The sequence below is a fragment of the Pelodiscus sinensis genome, chromosome 6 (genome assembly GCF_052426305.1).
Source record: "Pelodiscus sinensis isolate ZL-2025 chromosome 6, ASM5242630v1, whole genome shotgun sequence".
Lineage (NCBI taxonomy): Eukaryota > Metazoa > Chordata > Testudines > Trionychidae > Pelodiscus > Pelodiscus sinensis.
This window is the reverse complement of record NC_143057.1, coordinates 94,199,435-94,220,621: the sequence shown is the minus strand read 5'-3', so window position 1 is coordinate 94,220,621 and position 21,187 is coordinate 94,199,435. Positions and strand designations below refer to the sequence as shown.

The window sequence follows — 21,187 nt, the reverse complement described above, 5'->3', positions numbered from 1 at the left end:
CCTTTCTTTTGCAACTAAGTTTTGGCCCATGAGGGAATCCTTTATGGGTACAGGCAGTCCCCGGGTTACGTACAAGATGGGGACTGTAGGTTTGTTCTTAAGTTGAATCTGTATGTAAGTCGGAACTGGCGTCCAGATTCAGCCGCTGCTGAAACTGATCAGTTTCAACAGCGGCTGAATCTGGAGGCCAGTTCTGACTTACATACAGATTCAACTTAAGAACCCCAGGCATCCCCAAGTCAGCTGCTGCTGAAACTGATCAGCAGCTGATTCCAGGAAGCCCGGGGCAGGGGCTTCCTGTAGTCAGCCACTGGTCCGTTTCAGCAGCGGCTGACTTGGGGACACCTGGGGCAGAGCAGCTGGGGTGCTGCTGGGTTGGTCCAGTGGCGCCCAGAGCGGGGCTACGGGACCAACCGGCAGCGCCCCAGCTGCTGTACTACAGGCGTCCGGAGCAAAACCGCGGAGCACGGGGGCAGCGGGACAGCTCAGACGCGCAGTGGCTATCCTGCTGCCCTCGGGCTCCGCGGCTTTGCTCTGCTCTGCTCTGCTCCCCATCCCCCTGATCTACAGACCAGCAGGACGGGGAGCAGAGCAAAGCGGCGGAACACGCAGCCAGCTGACAGCCCAGACGCGTCTGGGTTGTCCGCTGCCCACGTGTTCCGCCGCTTTGCTTCCTCTCCCTGGTCTGCTGGAGACCAGGGAGAGGGAGGGCCCCGTTCGTAACTGCGGATCCGACATAAGTCGGATCCGCGTAACTTGAGGACTGCCTGTATATTAATTGGTGGCTCTTACCATCTAGCCATTCCAACTATGCTTGTAATTGGGGTATTGTTTTAATAATAAAAGTTATTTATTTTTTTAATTAATTTGGTATTGGTTCATTTCTGTGTCCTGGAAAATCTGTCTGTGGATATCTGCTTACCTCTGACTAGGGGACAGTGACCACAGACTGCAGCTTGCATTTTCTCTTTTCTTTTCAAGCTCTTTGGAGAAAAGAGCTTGGGGTGCTCTTGGGTTGGTTTCAAGTGTCCACCCCTGTTTGGGGGTTCAAAAGCACTTGATGGTGGCAGCAGATTCCCCAAAATCTTGTGTATTAGGATTTGGGGGGGGGAGTTTTGTAACACAGCCTGTAGAGATCAGGATGTGGGGTGGTTTTGCGGGCCCCCACTTTGGCATGATGAATGCAAGAGTGGGGAACTGCCTTGACAGAAGTAAATAAGTTACATCCTGGCACTCCACTTCTGAAAAGTTGCCGACCCTTGCTGTAGCCAGTGAAGAAGACACATTATGTATTGTCCCCTGTGGCAGCCCAAGAGCAGGGGGCTGCAGAAGCCTGGTGGAAGGCACTTATATGGGGAGTTGGGCATGTGGGTTTATGTTCCTGGAGTAGGCTTCCAGAAACTGTAGCCCAGTTGGGGAAGTGGACTGTCGGAGGGACTGACCTCCTAAACCCTGGACTGGCCGATGATGGAAAGGGCTCTTGAAGAGTGGAACACTTGCCTTCTTGGCAGTGGTAGGGACATTGCTAGCCTCTGAGGTGCATGCAAAGACCTGCCAGGAAGCACAGGACCCGGGGGCTTAGCTCAGACTTGCCACACCTCATATAAAGAAGATTGCTGAAATATGCTGGACACACAAGCTCAAAAAAATGAATCAAATAACAAAACTGTCTATATTTTAATACTTGTAATTAATCAAAGAGTGTTTTCAGTAAAATTAAATCTGAATAAATTACATTTGACATTGATTTGGTAAATGTTTACTGTAGGTTGACAGTGATACTTGGACAGCACATCTTATACAAGAGCATTACGTGAGTCACCACAGTCTGGTTTAAATTGATCTTAGAAATTCCAGATTTATCTTCCTAACTTCACTGGTCCTCTGTGTGTGCTCTGCACTGACACAGCCCTTCACTTGCCTTTTTAGTTACCGCTCCCAGAGAAGAATGGTTGGATTAATGTTCAGTTGTTGAGCTAGAAGGAATCACTTGGGTCAGAACATTTGGTGCTGGCTGTTGACCAGAACACTCCTCTCACTCCCAGATTTGAAACATAATGACCTATTATTTCATCTTGAAGTTCAACTAGTAAAACCAGAAAATGCATTTAAGTAACCAGTTTGGCAATACTTTAAAAGTGTGCATCTCTGTTAAGTTTTCATCACATTACTAGATTTTAGTTGTCTCCTCAGCTAAAAACTTGGCAATTGTGAAATTAATACTGTGAAATTGGTAATTGTGAAATTAAAAGTGACCTGTCCTCTTTTATTATTTACCTATCCTCCAATGTTTGTCTTTTCTTCAGATAGTATCAGTGATGATTTTATTCTTTTCTACAGGTTATTGACATAAATTATAAATAGGATAGGCCTAAGAAGGGACTCCACTAGAAACACACATGCTCAGTTAGTCTGTTTACAATTAGGTCTCAAAAAGTATCAGTTGGCAAGCTTCTGATCCATTTTTTCTGTACTATGTTAATTATATATTCTTGTTTTTAATCAGTGGCATGTGGTATTAAGTCAAAGTGCATTATATCACCACTATCACCTTTATCAACCAAACTTCAAACCTCATCAAAAATATCAAGGTAGTCTGAGAAATAGGGATTTTAAAAATCGTATATTAGAGTAACTGTGTAACTGCTGAAAATCTGAGCAGTTACACATACTACAGGCTCTGCAGTATAAAGCTTAGTTTTATACTACAGAGCCTGTTGTGAAGCCGCTCCAGGAGCAGGCGGCCCTTGCCTGTCCAGCTCCTGCGGAAGAGGCTTCGCTGGCTTGGGCTCCCATGGTTTGAACTAATGAGCTGTTTAATTTCAGTGTAAACGCTGTGGGCTTGGGCTGCTGCCTGATTTGTGGGACCCTCCCACCTTGAAGAGTCCTAGAGTCCAGGCTCCAGCCCAAGCTCTAACGTCTCCACTGAAATTAAACAGGCCTTTAGGCTGAATCCCAGTGAGTGTGCCATTTGACATGGGCCAACCCTGAGTGTCTATTGCCTGTGGAGGCCTGTGATACTGAGGAGATAGATATTCAGAAGTGAGGGCTGTTCCACTAGAAAAATTGTTCAGTGTTGCTAACTTTGACAGGGTAGTTGACTCACACTGGAATGGAAAGGGTTAAAACATCTCTGGGAGGGGGGCTGAAAACTAATTGGGAGAGGGCTTGAGGCAGCCAGTCACAGCCTGGTCTGGCTGTATGAAAAGGTGGCTGGCCAGAGGGAAGTCAGTCTTGGTCTAGCTCTGGAGATAGAGGGACCTAACTGCCTTTAACCAAGGTACCTTGGACAGAGCGGTGCTGGGGGGAAAGGTGGGGTGAGAGGAGAGATCAGGCCTGAACATATTGAGGCCCAGTGGAAACAGGGGAAACTCTAGAGGCTGGAAAGCAAAAAGGCACAAAACCATCCCCCCCACTTCATTATTTTATTTTAAATCTCATTATTTTGTGGGTCTACCTTATGATTTTTGGACTCTTGAGGTGCAATCCTGGAAGAATAGTTGATATCTGAACATTCTGTAAATCTCGTAAGTTTTCAGTGTTCTCTAGAAAACTAAGCTACTTATATGCAAAACCAAGGTGCCAGTGTGTTTGTACAGCAGTCCACTTACTGTCCAATAAATTGACCTCCAAATCCCAAGCTCCCTGTCTGAGAAAATTGCCATAATTCATAGACAAAGTTCTATCAAGTCAAGTGCACAAACTGACTGTAGAATGTTTTTTATGCCATGGGCAATCTAAATTCATCTGCCAACAATGCAGGTTTTTCCCCTTGACTATGGCATCACTGCAGAGGAGGCAAAACTAGCTTTCTACTTCACAAGCTCTACTTCATTAGAATCACAAGCAGCAGAATTTTCCACATGATGAATTGGTGAATCAATCAATCATCTGTTTTCAGCATATAGTCCAGTTACTGAACTCAAGCTGTACAACACATTAATCAAACTTTACTGAAAAGATCAACCAGATATGAATGAAAATAAATAAGAAAACTCCATTCCTGAGCAACCTCTATTCCGTAATCCTACCACCCTTCTCCAACTCTGGCCCTGTCATGCTTGCCAGAGACCAAGAAGTCCTTAAAATGTAGAGCGACACCTGCAACACAGAAACCCGGTTGGCTGGCAACAGTCACCAAAGAATGACTGTGTCTACTAGTGGCAGTTATCAATGACATTGTCAGCAAAGGGCCCAACAGTTAAGTTGGGAAAACATTTATAACTTCTGTCCTACTTCTAACATCACATTTCTTGACCACAGTTGAGGAAGTAATAACTATCAAACTGCATCATTTTCAGTCATCTTGCAAGCTGTTGGGCTTCAGCCCAGAGATAGCCCTGGTAGCACTAAAAAGGCAATCTTCTTATGGCCAGTCATACTGGACCTCTGCAGTTTTTGAAACAATAGACAGTATAGCAATGCTAAATACCGTAACAAACAACAGAGCTGGCGTATATGGCAGAGCACTACACTGCCTCCAATCATTTCTTTCCAGCAGAACATTAAGAGTGGTGATGGATAACTGTTCTTTCTCTCTGAAGAGCTTCTCCTGTGGAGGCCTGCAGTGATTGAAAGAATCCCCTTTTCTCTTCAATATCTATATTAGAGAAGTTGAAAGAGAGTGAGATGTTATTGGCTTTACTGCCAACACTGCTTTAATGACACTTATCTGTCTATCCCATTTGTCGGTGATTCAACAGTCATCATATAGGATAGTTCAATTAATAGCTATTAGCCAGGGTTGCAATTCCATGTTTTGTTTTCCCTAACCCTCTAATTCCCAGAAGCTAGCCCCTGTTATGTTAACTGTTTGTGAAGCATATATGGCACTGGCCACTGTTGGAAGACGGGATACTGTGCTAGGTGGACTTTTGGCCTAACACAGTAAGGCCATACTTGTAGCCACCATAATTAAACTGTCAGAATGGTTACAAGAGATGATCTTTTGGATGAAAAGCAGCTCACTCAAACTCAAGATAGGAAAAGCAAAAGTGATGCTGATTGACAGTGGAACTCTTTCAAGAATCATCTTGAACACTTCCCTCAAATCCCTTGCATTCCAAAAGAGGGATATAGTCACCTGTGCAGTAAAGTTCTGTGAAGCCTCTCAATCCTGTTTGGTTCATCATCAAATCTGTCAACCATATAACCTCAGTGACCAAAAATGCCTTTTTTCACATCCAGCAAACTCTGTCCTTTCTTCCCAGATAAAGACCTTAACAGAATAATCCAGGCATTTGTCACCTCCACACGGGATTATTGTAATACCTTGTATGTGAAGGTGAATGTTTAAACAATATAAAGATTCCAGCAACCGCAAAATGAAGCTGCCTGTCTCCTTTATGACTAGTCCTTTTTTTAAATTTCAGCTAAGAGATCTTTTCTCCTGAGTACTGTTCTACTCTAAGTAATAAAGAGCACTTTCAGCAATCTTCAGACATCATGTGAGCTCTTAAAATGCACCTACTGAGAATTCCAACTTCAAAATCCTGACATCCTGAGTATGTATCTCTTCAGAAGGTCATGAGAATCAAGTCAGGACTTCCACAGGTACAGCTGACTAATGGATTTAGCGCTGTATCTCTGATACGTATTGGACAGAATTGAGCTTGTCTGTCCCCTAAAGGTCAGAGCATATTACACTTTAATATTCTTTTATTGAGCTTTCTGCTGAAATGCCCTCTAGCCATGTTTATTTGGGCAGTCAGTAACTAAGTTAGGCCATTTGATAAAATATTTTAGTTGATCTTGGTGACAAATTTCCTAAATGAAAATCAAAGTCAGTCTTCTAACCCTGGAGCAACAGTTTAAAATATTTCCCTATACCTGTCACTTGCATATGATATGTAGCACAGTGAATGCTTATGTATCTTTAAAACGTTTCCATTCATGGAGTAAATGCAATCTCTTAAAGAGGCAAATTCTGCTCTCCTCTCCTGGGGCACAGAGGTAGGTGCTGCTGTGCAATATGGGAGAGGGCAACTCCACAGAAGTTCCCTGTGCATTAACCTGCACTGAAGGATCAGTGTGACTGTGTGTGGAAGGGAGATGGAGGAGGAAGGCAAAGAGGGTTCATGGCTGCTACTCTGATCTACAGTCTACTCCTCCTGTATAGAGGGGTGAAATCAGCAAGGTTGCAAAGGATGGATTCCTAATGACTTGGGCAGCTACTTAGGGTGGATATTGCCGACAGGCTTTGAAGGGGAATTGGGAAAAAAGCCTAATAACTAAGGAACAGTGCATTTTAGTGAGTTTTAAAGGTTTGTTTCCCCCATAAATGAACCATGAATATATAATTAAGGCTATGATTTAGTCATGGGCAGGGCTTGACAATTAGTGTAATCTACTTGCCCGTGGAAAGTAGATTACAAGCCGGCATAGCCGCGCAGCGCAGTCAGCACATGCGGAGCACAGTCTGCACATGTGCAGCATGCCAAACCGTGCAGCTGGAGAGCAGGACTCGCTGCCACTTGGCGAGCCCTGGTCATGGGTATTTTTAGAAAGTCATGGATAGGTCACAGATAAAAAACTTCATGGCCCAATTGTAGTGTGGCCCCAGCATCTGGCTGTAGAGCTGCTCCAGCAGGGGCCAGGGTGGCTGATCCTGGCTGCAGCAGATGGCACAGAATCTGTGACTTAGGCAACCTCTGTGACAAACACTGAGATACCCCAGAGTGTCATAGCTGCCTACTTCACAGAGGCTCTTAAAATGGCTTAAAATTCTTACGTGGAAACTACTATAAAAAGTATCAGAGGGGTAGCTGAGTTAGTCTGTTACAGGAATAATTAAAAAACAATAAGTAGTCTAGTAGCACCTTAAAGATTAACAAAACATGTAGATTGTATCATGAGCTTTCATGGGCACAACCCACTTCTTCAGATGACTAGAGTGTTGGAAGCCCAGATCCAAGAATAAATAAGGGAAGGAGGAAGAGGAGAAAGAAAAAATTGGAGGGGAGGAAGAAAAAAGAGACAGTTAGTAGACAAGCTTCAAAGGGGTTGCTGAGTTAGTTTGTAACTAACAGGAAAGACTTAAACAAGAAATAGTCTAGTAGCATCTTAAAGACTAAATAGTTACAAGAGGCTGATAAGAACCATTGGTTTGCACTTGGAAAGGAAGATGACCAACAACAGATTCTACACAAACATCAAGAACCATTAGCGCCTTCATTGTTTGGTTGGTTGATACCATTTGCATGAGAATTAAACTTGTGAATGAAGTTAAGTTCCAACCCTTCTCTGTGTATTTGGCTTGTGGAATTGGTCTGAAACAAAACAGCAACTTGGAGATCTATTAGTGATTGTCCAGTAATATTAAAGTGTTCTCCAACAAGGTTTTGTGCGTTGCCTTTTTGGATATCTGATTTGTGTCCATTGATTATTTCCTGTAGAGACTGTCCAGTTTGGCCATTATACATTGCAGTGGGGCATTGCTGGCATTTGATGGCATAGATCACATTACTGAATGTGCAGTTAAATGAGCGTCTGATTTGGTCACTGATGTGGTTGGGTCCAGTGATTAAATTGCTCGTGTAGATGTGTGCGCAGAGTTGGCAGGGGTGGGTTCATCGATGCTTATGATGGAGGTGTGTTACGTGGTTACCGGAAAGAATTTTATAAGTGAGAATTGGCTTTTCCCCAAGGCCTCTGAGAGTGAGGTTATGTAAAGTATGTAATTGTTTCTGCTTTCATTTTCAGAGTCTTTGGTATCCTGTAGTCTATGCATTAGGGAAGTTTTATTACTGACTAGATTTACCTGGTGTTGCTTGTGTCATTAGCCCAATTAATTTTACTTTTTTGGAAAATAAAATGAAATGTAAATTTAAATCATTGCTCTGGGGCGGGGCTGAGCTGGGGATGTGGGATTCAGTATATAGGCTTCTTTGGGGAGAGAGGACTACCCCCCTCTCCCACTGTTGCAGCTTGTGGTCAGGTGAGAAGACCCTCTTCATAGCTGCTGCAGCTTCAGTAGACACAGTCACGGAAGAGTTGCATGTCCCCCGGCCAAGGCAGGTTCAGATCTGTGTGCCCCCTATGCTCCTGAGCTAGAGTGAGGGATGCAGCAAACTGTGCACTATCCCTTTGCTCCCTGACGAAGGGGAACAGCCAGCCATGTCCCTGTGTGAATCTGGCAAGGGAGCTTCAGCCCCCTACCACCTTCTCTAAAGGGCACCTGAGGGGTGGGAGACTTGGGGCTGGGATAGTCCAACCAGCCCTTTCACCTGCGTGGCAAAGTGATTTTGATTTTGAGAAGCAATCTCTTACAGGCTGTCACATTATTGGATTCTAAAGATCACTGTTGTACCCATGGGGAGGGGGCTGTTTGCCCCAAAAGTCTGTACAAGGGGGTCATATAAGGTGCCACATGAAAGCTTATGTTTTACTGATTCTGTATATGCTATTCATGTACTTGTATAATATCTGTATGTGGAATTATAAGTGTGTACTCCGTGTTCATGTTGGAAAATTCTCTGTCTGAGGCAGAGCAATGTGCCAGGATTGTTCATTCAATGGCTATGCTAATTAGCGAGGCTCCAGGGACAATAGATCTCTAGGTGCCAAAGACACACCTGAGGAATGAATCTGGATGCCTGCAGACCAGCCAGAATAATGATTGCTGGCTTGGGACACAAGGATAGGTCGCTGGGCCATATGACCCACTCCAGCTTGGAAGAGATATAAAATGCCATGTGGCAGACTCCATTTTGTCTTGAGTTCAGTTCCTGATCCTAGATGCAGCTTTGCAGGGAACAACGAGCCGGGAAGAACCGTGGACCTATCCTGACATAGGATGTACACCAGAGATTTTTAAGATAGCAGTAGTAATATCTCTGCTAAAAGCCTGAATTGAGAACTTGGTGATTCGATGCATGTAATGTATTTTCTTTAACAACCTTACTCTCATGCTTTTCTTTCTTTTAGTAATCTTTAGATTTTAAAGGATTGGCTCAGAGTGGGTAAGATAGAGTGTAAATTGACCTGAGAACTGTGGCTGGCTTCTTGGGACCGACAGAACCCATTTGGGGTAGGTGAGATTGGGTTTTCTCACCCCTCACCTGTGTGTTAGGCCCGGGGCTGATTGGGGCACAGGAGGAGCTGGGGTCTCAGAGGGGTTTTGCTCGTGAGGCTTCAGGCTAACCAGATTGGCAGCTGAAGCGCTCTGTGTGACTGGTTTGTGATCTGTTTGGAAGATCTCCAGTCTGGGGCTGAAAGGAGCCCCGAGTTTTGAGCAATTTGCCCTGAGCTGATGCACTTAGTGGTGCCCTGACCTGGCCCAGTCTGTCACACACACATTCTGTTTTCCTGGCACAACCACATCCTTACCTTGATGATTATAGGAAGCTGTATGCCAAATTTGGTGGTCCTAGCTCTTACAGTTTAGGAGGAGTTCTTGAATACATAGGCAAATGGACAGACAAACTTTCTTAAATATATAGTAAACATTACAATATTACCTAGTGTGGGATATATTATACTAGATAAAGGCCAATCAAAACTCACTTGTTTTCAGAATTCTCTGGGCACTATTTCCCCAATTTGTTTTATTTCCACTCATCTATTTTGGAATCTTTTTGCTTTTCCTCAGCAAGATGGCAGAGACCACTTCTGTTGAATTCTGCTGTGCTAATAGTTTTTGTAGGAGTGGTTACCTGAAGCATGTAGTTTGTTCTATCCTGCTCCATTGGAATGGTCTCCTCACATATTATGGTCCTTGTAAAGAGGGTTTTGTTTTGTTTTTTTAACAAAAGATCTTTGGTGCTTCATTTTATTATCTGTGTGTGTGTGGTATGCAAATGATGATTTGATGTAGCTGCATGATATGTGGGGAAATTATGTGAAAGGAGCAATTTTATATGTATTTTCACATTTTGATCATGAGTGTTTTTAACCAAACTTCCACTTTTATCTAATTTGAGATTTGAATAGTGCAATTCAGCTCAAGTGTGATGGACCTAAGCCAGCAGCCTGCCACACTTTGGTCCTATTGGAGTCCGAGGAGGTTGCCACACTTTGTTGGAAGTTAGGCATTCAGGGCACTGGATAAGTGGTTTTCTCTTCCCAGAGTAAACTGTTAGAGCCTGCTGCAATAAAATGAAGGCAGGAAAACACTTGAGGCTAATTAACTAGATAGTTCTCTCAGGCAAGTCACTCAACACCTGTAATCAATTACAGCCAGTGGAGTTGCTTTAAAAGGCCTCCCCTAAGTAAGAAGAGGGGGAAGACAAAGAGTGATGGACTGGAAGGAGAGAGGGCTGAACAAGAAGCAGCTTTGTGTGAGCTGAGAGTTGGTTAAGAAGTACATTTTGGAGGGGTTGTTTGGGGAAGTGGCCTGGGGAAAAAGCTGCCAAGTCAGAAGGAAAAATCAACCTTGATTGCTGCTACTACTTTAGTGTCCCTGGACCGGAATCTGGAGTAGTGGGTGGGCCTGGGTTCCCCCCAAACCTTTCCCCATGTCAACACAGCGCCTGTCCCAAGAAGAGAGACCAGGACTATCAAGGGGTTTTCACCTCAAAGACATGGACTAGCCTGTAATGAGTATGGCTCGCTAAGCTGTGGACCCTTCCTTCTGTAAAGAGAAAGGGGTTGTGTAAAGGACCACAGCAGCAAAGGATGACTGTGAGGCTAATATATCCACTAGTAGTGCGAGACCCACAGGGCATAACCAGAACTTTGCCACACAATATAATAAAAATATTGGAGCATTTTTTTAAAACAATACTTACAAATGCAATAACCCAACGCAATACATTTTGACTAGCAATGGGCAATGTAGGCTAGTGAGTGGATCACACAAGTGTCCCTCCATCTCAGTAGGTCACAAGATTGTTGTTACCAAGATTGCCTCAGAGGATAGAGTAGTTTTGCTAACTGATATGTACCTAGAATTTGCAAGATGTGTTGATTGAACCGTAGCAGCGCTTGGATTGGATGTAGAGGGAGCACACAGCTTTCACAGTCAATGTTGTGTGCAATCAACATGTACCTCATTTCACATGCCATTGCTTTCATGTGTGTCACTTTAGTAATACTAGTGAGAATAAAACTATGTGAATAGAAACCAGTGGAATCTGGCAAGCTTTTACATGGGCAAGGGTAAAACAAAATACTGTGGGCCACACACAGAACCTGGCTGGGGCCATTACTGATTTTGATTATCTTTATTTTGCAAATGTATGTGTGTGAAATTTAGTTTAGGAAAAAGGGTGAGTGTAAATTACATTGTTTGCTTTAACCACTTTCTTTTTTTTCCTGATGGCTTTTACAGGAAATTCTTAAGAATGAAAGGTATAGAGAAGAAATAAAACAGAAAATCCAAGATGCTTCAGAAAATGACAGCCTTCTTCAGACCAGGGAATGCAAGGAGGGACTTGTGGTTGAACCAGTTCAAACTGAAATTAAAGGCCATGCATCAGCCCCTTACTATGGAAAGAATGAGCCTTCACCAGACCCATCCAGCACTGCAAAAACATTTCAGCCAGGTTCCTGGATCCCACCAGATAGCCGTAATAAATAAATAGTTGCAATGTGAAAAAGCTTGACAATAAATTGCATAGATAATTACTTTAACAAGCAACATGACTGAAGAAAACTGTTTTTCACTTTCCAACTGTTGTGTGAAAAATAAATTGATATATTAAAGTTAACTTTAATTTATTTTTACACAGCCACATCTTAGAAATCATTGAATCCTTAGTTAATACTGTAACTAATTAGCAAATCTTAGTAAAAGTTAATGTTCTATACTACTTAATTTTTATGTTTTTAAAGTAATTGCTCATATTTTGTTCTTCAGTTACTTCTATTTAGATGATTGAGATAGGAAAATGTCACAATGCACTTTCTTTTGACAGGCATTCTTCTCTAGCGGTAGCAACTCTTTATAATCTTGCCCTCAAGACAACAAATTTTACATAGCTTGTTTGTAGACATGAAGATTAGAAATGACCTTTGGTATCATGAAAGCTAGATCTCTTTTTTCTTTTCTTTTTTCTTAAATCATCATCTCTATGCGCATCCTCAAGAGTTCCCTTCCTGTTAATATGGTCAATGCAGTTGGCTCTCTTAGGTGACGGTAGGGTCTGTTTGGCCTCTTTAACGCAAAGCACTTCAATGATAGAGGCTACATTATTTCTTAATTTTAATGGACTTTCTTGTAACTGCATTAATAAATAGTAATATCAACAGTTAATGTGTGCACCTTACTGGCCACCCATAAGTAGTGTGTATCAAGCTAAGAGCAGAGTATGGAAGGACTTTCTCATTTTCCAGTAATTACACTGAACATTTCAGATTAGGCTCCACAGGCAACTGTAGCCAGCTCTTCATGGTTACAAGGGAAGTCACTGGAAATCAGCAGAGGGAAAGGACAAAATTGTTGAAACTTGAAAGAAATGCCCATGATAAAAGCAAACTGTAAGACCTGTTATGCAGTGTCTACATCAAAGAAAATTGTATCAAAATGACAGGAATGGCCAGTAATCGTGTAGCTGCATCTGTGACAGGAACCGTGTAAAAACTTGTGTAGATGGGGCAAATTCATGGTCTCCTTCTCCTCTCCCTTACCCCCTCCCCCGTGCTATTAAAACCTGCTCTCTACAGGTTTTTGTGACTTGGTCTTAAAAGCACTTGAGCTGAGCACAGTTGATAGCAACGAATAGTGCTATGGCTAGGTAGTCCTAAAAGCTGGGACACCAGACCCTAAATTCTGTGTAGAAGGGGTCAGATTTGTAACAGCTTCAGTAACAAAAAAAGATTGGAATGTGAAAAATATCAGATGATATTCCTTGTTCTGATCTTAGAGTTGGACATCTTATTGTTGAAATATCTTTCAATTGTACATTACTCCAAAATGTTCAAGTTGTGGTAGAATCTAGTTTGGATAATGCACAGCATCATTACAGAAGTTGTCAGAGAGGAAAACCTGGAGGCTTTGGCATCTGTGCAAGGGTCACTTAAGGTTTCAGGTCTTTGAGAGGTGACTAAGCAAAGATGCATTTTCCTCTCATTTTCTATCTATATATGTGATTTGACATTTTGAGCTCTAGATTCCTTGCCCCTGCACTCTTCACAAGAACCATGATGTCCCCTGTTAGAAGTACAGATAGTACTTAAAATGATCAATGCTGATGTTAACACTTAGTCACATCATTAGCCCTCTTCCCAGTGAGTGGAGCATGTGTTTGTATCTTAAGGACTTGAACTGGTTTATGTTCATTTAGAAGACTAACCAGTTTATGAAGGTAAGCATGCATTTGAATGAAATAGAGATTGTTAAAATCTGTCAATTTCCTGGCCATGGAATTGGAAAGAAATTTAAAGGGCCAGAGACTGAATTACCCTATTGTACTGCTTTTCTCCATCACATTCCTCAACAATTTTAGGAATAGTACTGCAGTCCTTGTGGCCACAGAAGTGGAGCGAGTATGCCTGCCCCATGCATTCTGTTTCCCTTGTGGCTGCCAGGTCCCCCCAGTGATCCACAGATTTGCATGCTTGGGGTATGGGATGCCATGAGGGGGGAGAAGGTAGGGTGATAAGTGTTACCTACCAGCCCTATGCTCTTGGGGAGTGACATTCATGGAAAACCATCCCCCTCTCCTAGGCCTCTGCTAGAATGGAAGACAAAGCAATGAAAAGGCCGGGGAAGTCACACCTAAACTGCTTCACACAAGGGTGATAGAATTAAGGAAACACCCAGCCTCAGCTGCATGGAAGCACTGACTGATGGGAAATCTCTGCTCCAGGTGCTAATGAACCCAGGCCTGCTCACACCCAAATGAGTCATTATCAGACCAATTCTAGTAATGGATCCTATTGACAGCCAAAATATGGGGTTGCATTGTGAGCTCCTTCAAGGAACATCACCCATAACCAGGTGTGATCAGTTTCTATTGTCTCGCTTCTGTTTACCCATAAACAAATCCATTGTTCTCTTTGAACTATTGACCTATCCCTATAAAAACTCCTACCCTTACCCAAGAAAAACTGTTCTGATACTTGGGATTTAAACTGCATCAGTTCCACTGAGAACTGGGGGCTTTTCTCATTTCCTGCTTTCTGGACTCCCCATTACCATCTGGGAACCCTTATCCATGCAAGCTCCACAGAATGGTGAGTTCTCTCTCTCTTCCCCAAGCATAGCCTCCTGACTCTGCCCTATATAAACTGTTATATGGTTAGTTAGCCCTAACATTTGTAATCAGTTTCAATTTAGATTTAATATTGTAACTGTTTTGTGTGTTTGGTTCCCTATATATATATATAATTAACTTTCATTGTTAAGCTGGTTGCTTCTCTCTTTTGCTCACTCTTCCTCAAGGGGTGTTGTTTTGGCTTCCCCATTCGCTCTGCAATAACACTTCTTGTACCGCAAGGAAACATCACCGGTGATTTAAAGTGACTAAATAAAAAAAATTATGTAAAACAATTTTGCAATAATCAACTAAACAGGTATTTTCCATGTCTACCTTCTGATTCCATAAAATAGATTACAGCTGGCATTAACTGGTATGCATCTTGAAATCCTACCTTCTATCAAAAGACCAATACTCCCAGTCATGATGCATCAGCTGGTTAATAAATGGTTCATTTGTAGATTAAGAATGTGAGGTGTTTACATCAGCTACACTTATATTTTCTATAAAAATCAGTACATTCAATTGGTAATATACAGTATGTCACCACTTTTGAAAGGATTCTTAAAAATCAATTATTTAGGTAATTTTCATTTAGTGTATGCTGAACTCATTGGTTTTAGACCCTTTTCCTTAATGAAACAGATACCTAAGTATTGTACAGATAGAACATTAGTTCTCTACAGCTGTAACACATTTTTAGAAGTCAGAATAAAGAACAAACGCTTTTTAAAAAGTATCAAATTTATTTATGTAAACTAGTTTGCTTTGAGTTGGTTCCATTTTAAAATCATATCAAAACTATATAAATGCCGAGGTGTAACCATATTAAAAAAACACTGATGACTTAATTGAGTAGGTCACAAAAAGGTGAACACATGCTCTACAGTCTAACACTTGTTTTGAGCAATAGAGGAAAGCGAACTGTTTCTTGTTACACATGCATGATTCACATCCAATTCTTAAGACTGATTTAACAAAACTTCCGGTGTTGGCTGCATTAATATTTATCTATTCACTTCCTCCTTTCCATATTGTAAAGAGTATCTGATTCATGTTACCATTTACATACTAAGTAAAGGACTCGGCCCAAGAATCCAGTATGACAACCCCCCAACTCTCTATGAGTTCATTAAAATTCAGGTGCTTGATAAAAAGTGCCTAGCACTTAATTCCTGGGAACTAAAGTAGCAATATTAAGGTTTGCTAAAGCGACACATTCTCTGGACACAAAAATGAATAAATTGGTGAGCCTTAGCTCCATTTTACTTTGCAATGTTTTCAACACAAGATTTACATCTGCCTTTATTATTTTTTACTAAGCCATCCTTTCAAGCTGGTCAAATCCAAAACAATTTCTCTGATTCTCCTGAGTTGATGGATTTAGGTTATGACATGAATATAATATTTAGTTATTTACCAAATGGATTTCCACCTTTATTTTGCAAAGTGCATTGTAGGCAAAAGCTGTTCACATGGTGATATTGTGAAAAATAAATGTCATATCACTGATTAGTTGTAAAAAGTTTCCTTCTGTGAACTATCAGAAAAAGGTTTAGTGGACTCCTGCTAATCCAGGAAGCAGATTTTGAGAACCCATCATTAAGAATTTAGGAGTTAGCATTTCACACTAACACTACATATTCATATAACTGCCAACTGCTGCAGAAAAAAGGACTGTCTCAGGGCCAAGTTGAAACCAGACAAAAAAATTGTGCTATAAATGAATATAAACCAACAGTAGAAAAAGGGCCATATAAAAACACCGTTAATCTTGTAGCAAACCAATGACTGCAGTATTTTTAGAAAGTCAGACATTTTAATATTTCTTCCATAATTTAAATGATATTTAAACAACTGCTAAAGCAGTTCCAATTTAAAAAATGAAGGTCTCCCCGTAGTGTATTCATTTTAGGGTATGGCATGTAAACATACATTTAAAAAATGATATCTGGTGGACATACACACATCAAATGCCATTGCAGGTTTGGATAAGAGACTTCAACACAAACTGTTTAACAAAACATGAATAATTTCAGGAACTGAAATGTCATAGCCCAAAGATTTGTACACGGTGAACTATATTGGAAGAAGACAACAATGTAAAGACACAAGTGTACAACAGTGCTTCAACAAAAGCAAATTTTTTTGCACAAGGAAGGCATTTTGCCTTGCTCAATCCCTCTTTGTTCTTTTGGCTTTTGCAATATTTTCTTGGCGTTTCTGTTTCTTCTTTTGCTCTCGCTCCCTGGCCTCAATCATTTTTGCCAGTTTCCAAGATAGCACTGCACTTGCTAGGAACAATGGTGTAAGCGCCAAGATCACAGTGGTAAGAAAGCCATATGGGTCCTTTGCAGCCCATTCCACAATATATTCAGCCCAGGCTTTGATATCAAACATCTTTTCTGCCATCCAATTGGGGAAACCTTATGCAAAAATGGAACGATAACACCTTTACATTGCATAGTCATAGAAGCACAGCAAGTTACCGTGCCTATCGATACAGTAGTTACTATCTGTCGCCGTTAGTCAAAGAGCTTCGTGTATTTGGATCCAGGCTAGGAAGTAGCTATTACGATCATTCTCCAGCACCGGCTTTTCGCCAACCTCCCACCTGCACTTTTTGAACTGTCCCAATCACACCAGGAAACCAAGGGGTGGATTACGCGGCCAAGCGCGGTTTTGGTTATTGTTTTAAACCCTTGTCGGCCCCCCGGCCCCGTAGCTAGCTCCATGGAAGGCCGCTCCACCCCCCGCAAGCTAAGCGCACCGCCGCTGCCCACGCTGGACGCTCAGCGGGACTAGTCAGTGAGCGCGGCTGGGAACTGGGGGGAGCCACGGGCGGGGGCTGCTGTGACACCCGCCCATCCAGTGCCCGGATCTAGCGGGCGAGGGGCTGAGAGCGCGAGGCAAAGCCCCTGCAGCGGGCTGAGGCGCACACGGTCACACCCGGTGGAGGGGGCTGAACTCACTGCCCCGCGACGGGCCCCGGGGGAAGGTCTCTGGGGGCCCCGCCCAAGCCCCTGGGGAAAACTGACCCCTCCTCACGGTGCCTCGCCGGAGGGTCCGTTGCCGGCTCCACAGGCAGAAGTCGCGAGGACACAAGGTTCACCCGCCAAGCGGAAACAGGAAAAGGAGACGGTAGTCCCACCCCCGCCGTTACGCCGAAGTAGCGATAGAGTCTGTATCTGACGCCAGCTAGAGCGTCCCTTCAACTAGCTATTGCTCCCTGGAACCTGGCCTGGAGTCACGTGACGGCGCCTTTGCCATTGTTCTGCGGGGTAGAGTTCGTCTGGACGGCGCAGGGCACTTCCGGGGGAGCTGGTAGGTAAACAGCACGTGCTTTGTTGTTGGGAGCGTGGGAGCGGGCTGGGCCCGGCCTCATGTCGTCACTCGGCGCGTGGGGACGGCAGCTCCCGCAAACGAGGGTGGGAGAAAAGGCGCCCCCAAGGAGAGGAGGGGTTCGGAGCAGCCTGCTCTCCCCCTCCCCTATTATCACAGTCTGGGAGAGGGGGGGCCTGCACCCGCCCGTTCCAAAGGCGGGCTCTGCGCTGTTGCGTGGGGCCCCTCTTAAGCTGCCCGCTCAGGGCGTTCAGGTGGTGGGGTGACCCCGGGAGAGTCCTCCCCCAGTGTCCAGTGAAGTGGGCACGCGCCGGCAGCGCTGTGCTGGCCGCTCAAGTTCGAAACAACCGGCCGTTGCCCCCTGCCCCTTCGCGCGGCGGGAAGAAGCGTGTTCTCCCAAAGCTCCCTCGCGCTATACGCCGAGGCGCCGCGTGGCGGGACCTCCCTTCGCAGGGACCTTGGTTGTAACCGAACAGCTGGTTTTCTGCGGTGTCATGCGTGCACCAGGCTCGTCGCTGTTTGAACCGCGGCGGAGGGGGGGGGGAGGGGCTTTCCTTTTCCCTATTCCCTAGACCGTATATGCGCATGTTGCTAGACATCTGAGAGGTTTGTGTCCATGCAAAAGGAGCAGAACAGGCTACTACTGGACCTCCAAGTTAAATTATGACCAACGTTGAACTGCATTTTTGTCTTGATGTGGTTCAAAATCTCAGCAGTAGTAATGATTTTACATGCATGTACAAGGGATGCAAAAGTTAACAAGTGGGGAAGATAAAGTACATTTCACTGGAATATTCTTTATATAGTAAAATCCTACACTATTGCTAGCTAACACAGTGTACTTGGTGCCACATTTGCATACACTTACACATGCTTAATTTTACTATTGTGAGTAATTTCCATTGATTATCATGGGGCTGGTGCCTGCTGCAGGCTCCCAGTCAGGGCTGGGCCAGAAGCAGCCAGGCTGGAGGGCCCCTGCCTGTGGGAAGGGGAGGAGGTTTAGTGTGAGAGTGAAGAACTTCTCCAGCCTAGCTGGGGAGAGTGGGTGCAACCTGTGCCCAGTTAACAGGTTAAACTTAATGTTTAACTGGTTAAATAATTAAACAGGATTTTACATCCCCGTTATTGTGAACTCTGATGCTTGAACTAAAATTAGCCTTTCAGCATTTTATATTCCCAGCTTTTGTGAGCTTGTTTAAGCTGTTATACAAGCCATGGAAATTCTTAGCGAAATTTAGCTAGGGCGGTCATTTTATATAATTTCTTCTACAGCTGTCAGGAAAATGCAGTACTTACCTAAATCAGTGATACAGTTGTTATTTCTAGGATATTGTATTTGTTACCATTATTGTCAAATGGTCTTACAGACTGTTAACTAAGGTAATAGTTTGTTATAGCAGGGTAACTGCCTGGTTTTGGGATTTTTGGATACCTTAAAATGAACAGGCCTCCAGAGCTACACGTTTATTATTTTATGATATGTTTATTATCATATGTTGCTTTTCAGGAAACTACATCCAGAATGCTCCAAAGGAAAGAATGTTCTTATGGGAAGTAAATGAAAGAAAGTAGTAGTCTAAGGCTATGTCTACACTCGTGTCTTCTTGCGAGAGTAATATGCAAATGAGGCTAAGCGTGGAATATCACTGAGCCTCATTTGCATATCTAATGAGCCACCAGTTTTTTCAGAAGAGGCTCTTGTGCAAGAAGGAGCATCTACACTGCCCCTTCTTGTGCAAGAAAAACCCTCTTGCGCAATGCCGTTCTTCCTGTCAAGTAATAGGTGTAACGGCATTGCGCAGGATTTTTCTTGTGCAAGAAGGGACAGTGTAGACGCTCCTTCTTGTGCAAGAGCCTCTTCTGAAAAAAATGGTGGCTCATTAGGTATGCAATTGAGGCTCAGCGATATTCCACACTTAGCCTCATTTGCATATTACTTGCGCAAGAAGCCGCGAGTGTAGACATAGCCCATAGGTCAACATAATCATGCAGGCAAGTCTCAGGCATTTGGGATACCTCATGTAATCTGGCAAACTAGATATCTATGATACCTTTGTGGTTTTTGTTTAGTTCATTTATTTTTCTGCATTGTAGTGATGATATATTGTCAAATTAAAATACACTGCAAAATAAGCACTAGACAGGTCAATATCACAACTTATTACAGAATGGAAGCCAGAGCTAAATACAAAACCTACCTTTAGGCCCAACCTTTCCCACAGCACTAACCTTATTTATGCCAGTATGCATGGTCTGCTTTTAAAACATTACAGCATGTAGAAAAATGTCTGTCTCTTGAAGGTGATGGAATCATAGGTACAACATGTGCTTGCATCTCTGTAGTGTAAATGTGACAGCTGTGTGCACCATTCCCTGTAAGATGCAGATATCTGTAATCCCTAGAGAGTGATGCTGTTAGGTGCAAAGATTAGGGGGTATTATGCTGACTCTACGCCCTGAAAAATCCAGGACAGTCCCAAATTCTAATGTCCTGTCCCGGTGCCTCATGCAGCACTGAAATGTCTTGGAAAGTCCCCGGGCTCCAAATGCAGCTAGAAGCTGCTGCACCTGTCCCCTGGCTGGTGGAATGTAGGAGTCTGGGACGCTTCCCAGGCTTTCCTTGCGGCTGGGGATCCAGCCAGTAGCAGCAGTGGAAAGTGTTGCCTGTTGGGAGCATGCAGGAAAACAAGCAGCTGGACTGGGGCAAACAAGCAGCGCACGGCTGAGCAGCCAGGACCGTGGGGGGGCCGAAGGGTGGCCCAAAGTGTGGCCTGCAGCCCGGTCATGGTTAGGTAAGTATTGTCATTCTGGCTTGTAGAAATGGAGGACACTTGATAGTTTTGCAGTAACTTCAAAAAATGCAGTGGCAGTACATCTCATTAGGTATGTAAATTCCCATTCATCAGTCAACCAGTTAATGTTAGGTCAAACAGGGGCTGCCACCGGCAGACAGCCCCTGTCCACAGCAAGCTGAACTCCCCATGGAGAGAGGCTACTCCGGAGAGTTCCTGACTATGGGGCCCCTAGGTTCCCCAGAGACGGGTTGCTTCAGACAAGAGCAAACCCTGTCTGCAACGGGCCCTCTATGGGGCTGGAGGAGCCCCCTTCCTGCAGCAGGTGAGGAGCTGTTCCAGCCCCTCTGTTTACCAGTTCATTGGAACTGGTAAGCATCATCCATTAAGAGGACTAAGGAAGTTGTCCCATGAAATTGTGGGATAGTTCTGGATGATTCCCAGGCCCTGAATCAAATGTGTCTGCATCTGCATTGCAAAGTAATAGGTCTCGGATCCTGGATCTCATCTTGAATCAAGGTTGGACCCCTAGCACTGCAGTGTCATGGGACCCTAGGTCTGCAACTACAGTACAGGGCTGCCAAAATTTATTTTGTAATAGTACCAAACTTTTCACGAAAAGGTACCAAAACACACACAAATGTACCAAATTTTAAACATCAATATATAAACCCTATAAAACATCTTAAACAGGAAAAAATACATTTAACTTACATTACATCTTACTAAAACATCGAAATGGAGGAAATACATTCAACTTAACTTATATTTTGTTAAAAGAGAACTTTTTCATCAACTGCTTCATTACTATACCATCTTTTTTGTTGCATTCTATCACAAAGCTCTTTTGGTGGATTCCACATCGTGCAGTAAAGATTTAGATCTTATTAACGCATTTAAGGTGGACATTTT

General features: G+C 43.4%; 2 protein-coding genes across 2 annotated transcripts in view; one reads left to right on the top strand and one right to left on the bottom strand.

The window, feature by feature from the left end:
• NDUFAF2 (NADH:ubiquinone oxidoreductase complex assembly factor 2) overlaps positions 1-21,187 on the top strand; it is a 160,752-nt gene that overhangs the window by 129,164 nt on the left and 10,401 nt on the right. Inside the window, exon 4 of the mRNA XM_006134416.5 lies at positions 11,270-17,462. Within this exon, the coding sequence (XP_006134478.1) occupies positions 11,270-11,518 (249 nt within the window). The 3' untranslated portion in view covers positions 11,519-17,462. The remainder of the gene's footprint in view (positions 1-11,269; positions 17,463-21,187) is intronic.
• SMIM15 (small integral membrane protein 15) lies at positions 14,865-16,550 on the bottom strand. The gene has a single exon (XM_006134426.2). It carries the CDS (start codon positions 16,548-16,550, stop codon positions 16,314-16,316), a length of 237 nt encoding a protein of 78 aa, XP_006134488.1. The 3' UTR covers positions 14,865-16,313.

What these genes read in the sequence shown, in the direction of transcription:
- SMIM15 (XM_006134426.2), bottom strand. Translation starts at nt 16,550, where the DNA reads ATGGCAGAAAAGATGTTTGATATCAAAGCCTGGGCTGAATATATTGTG.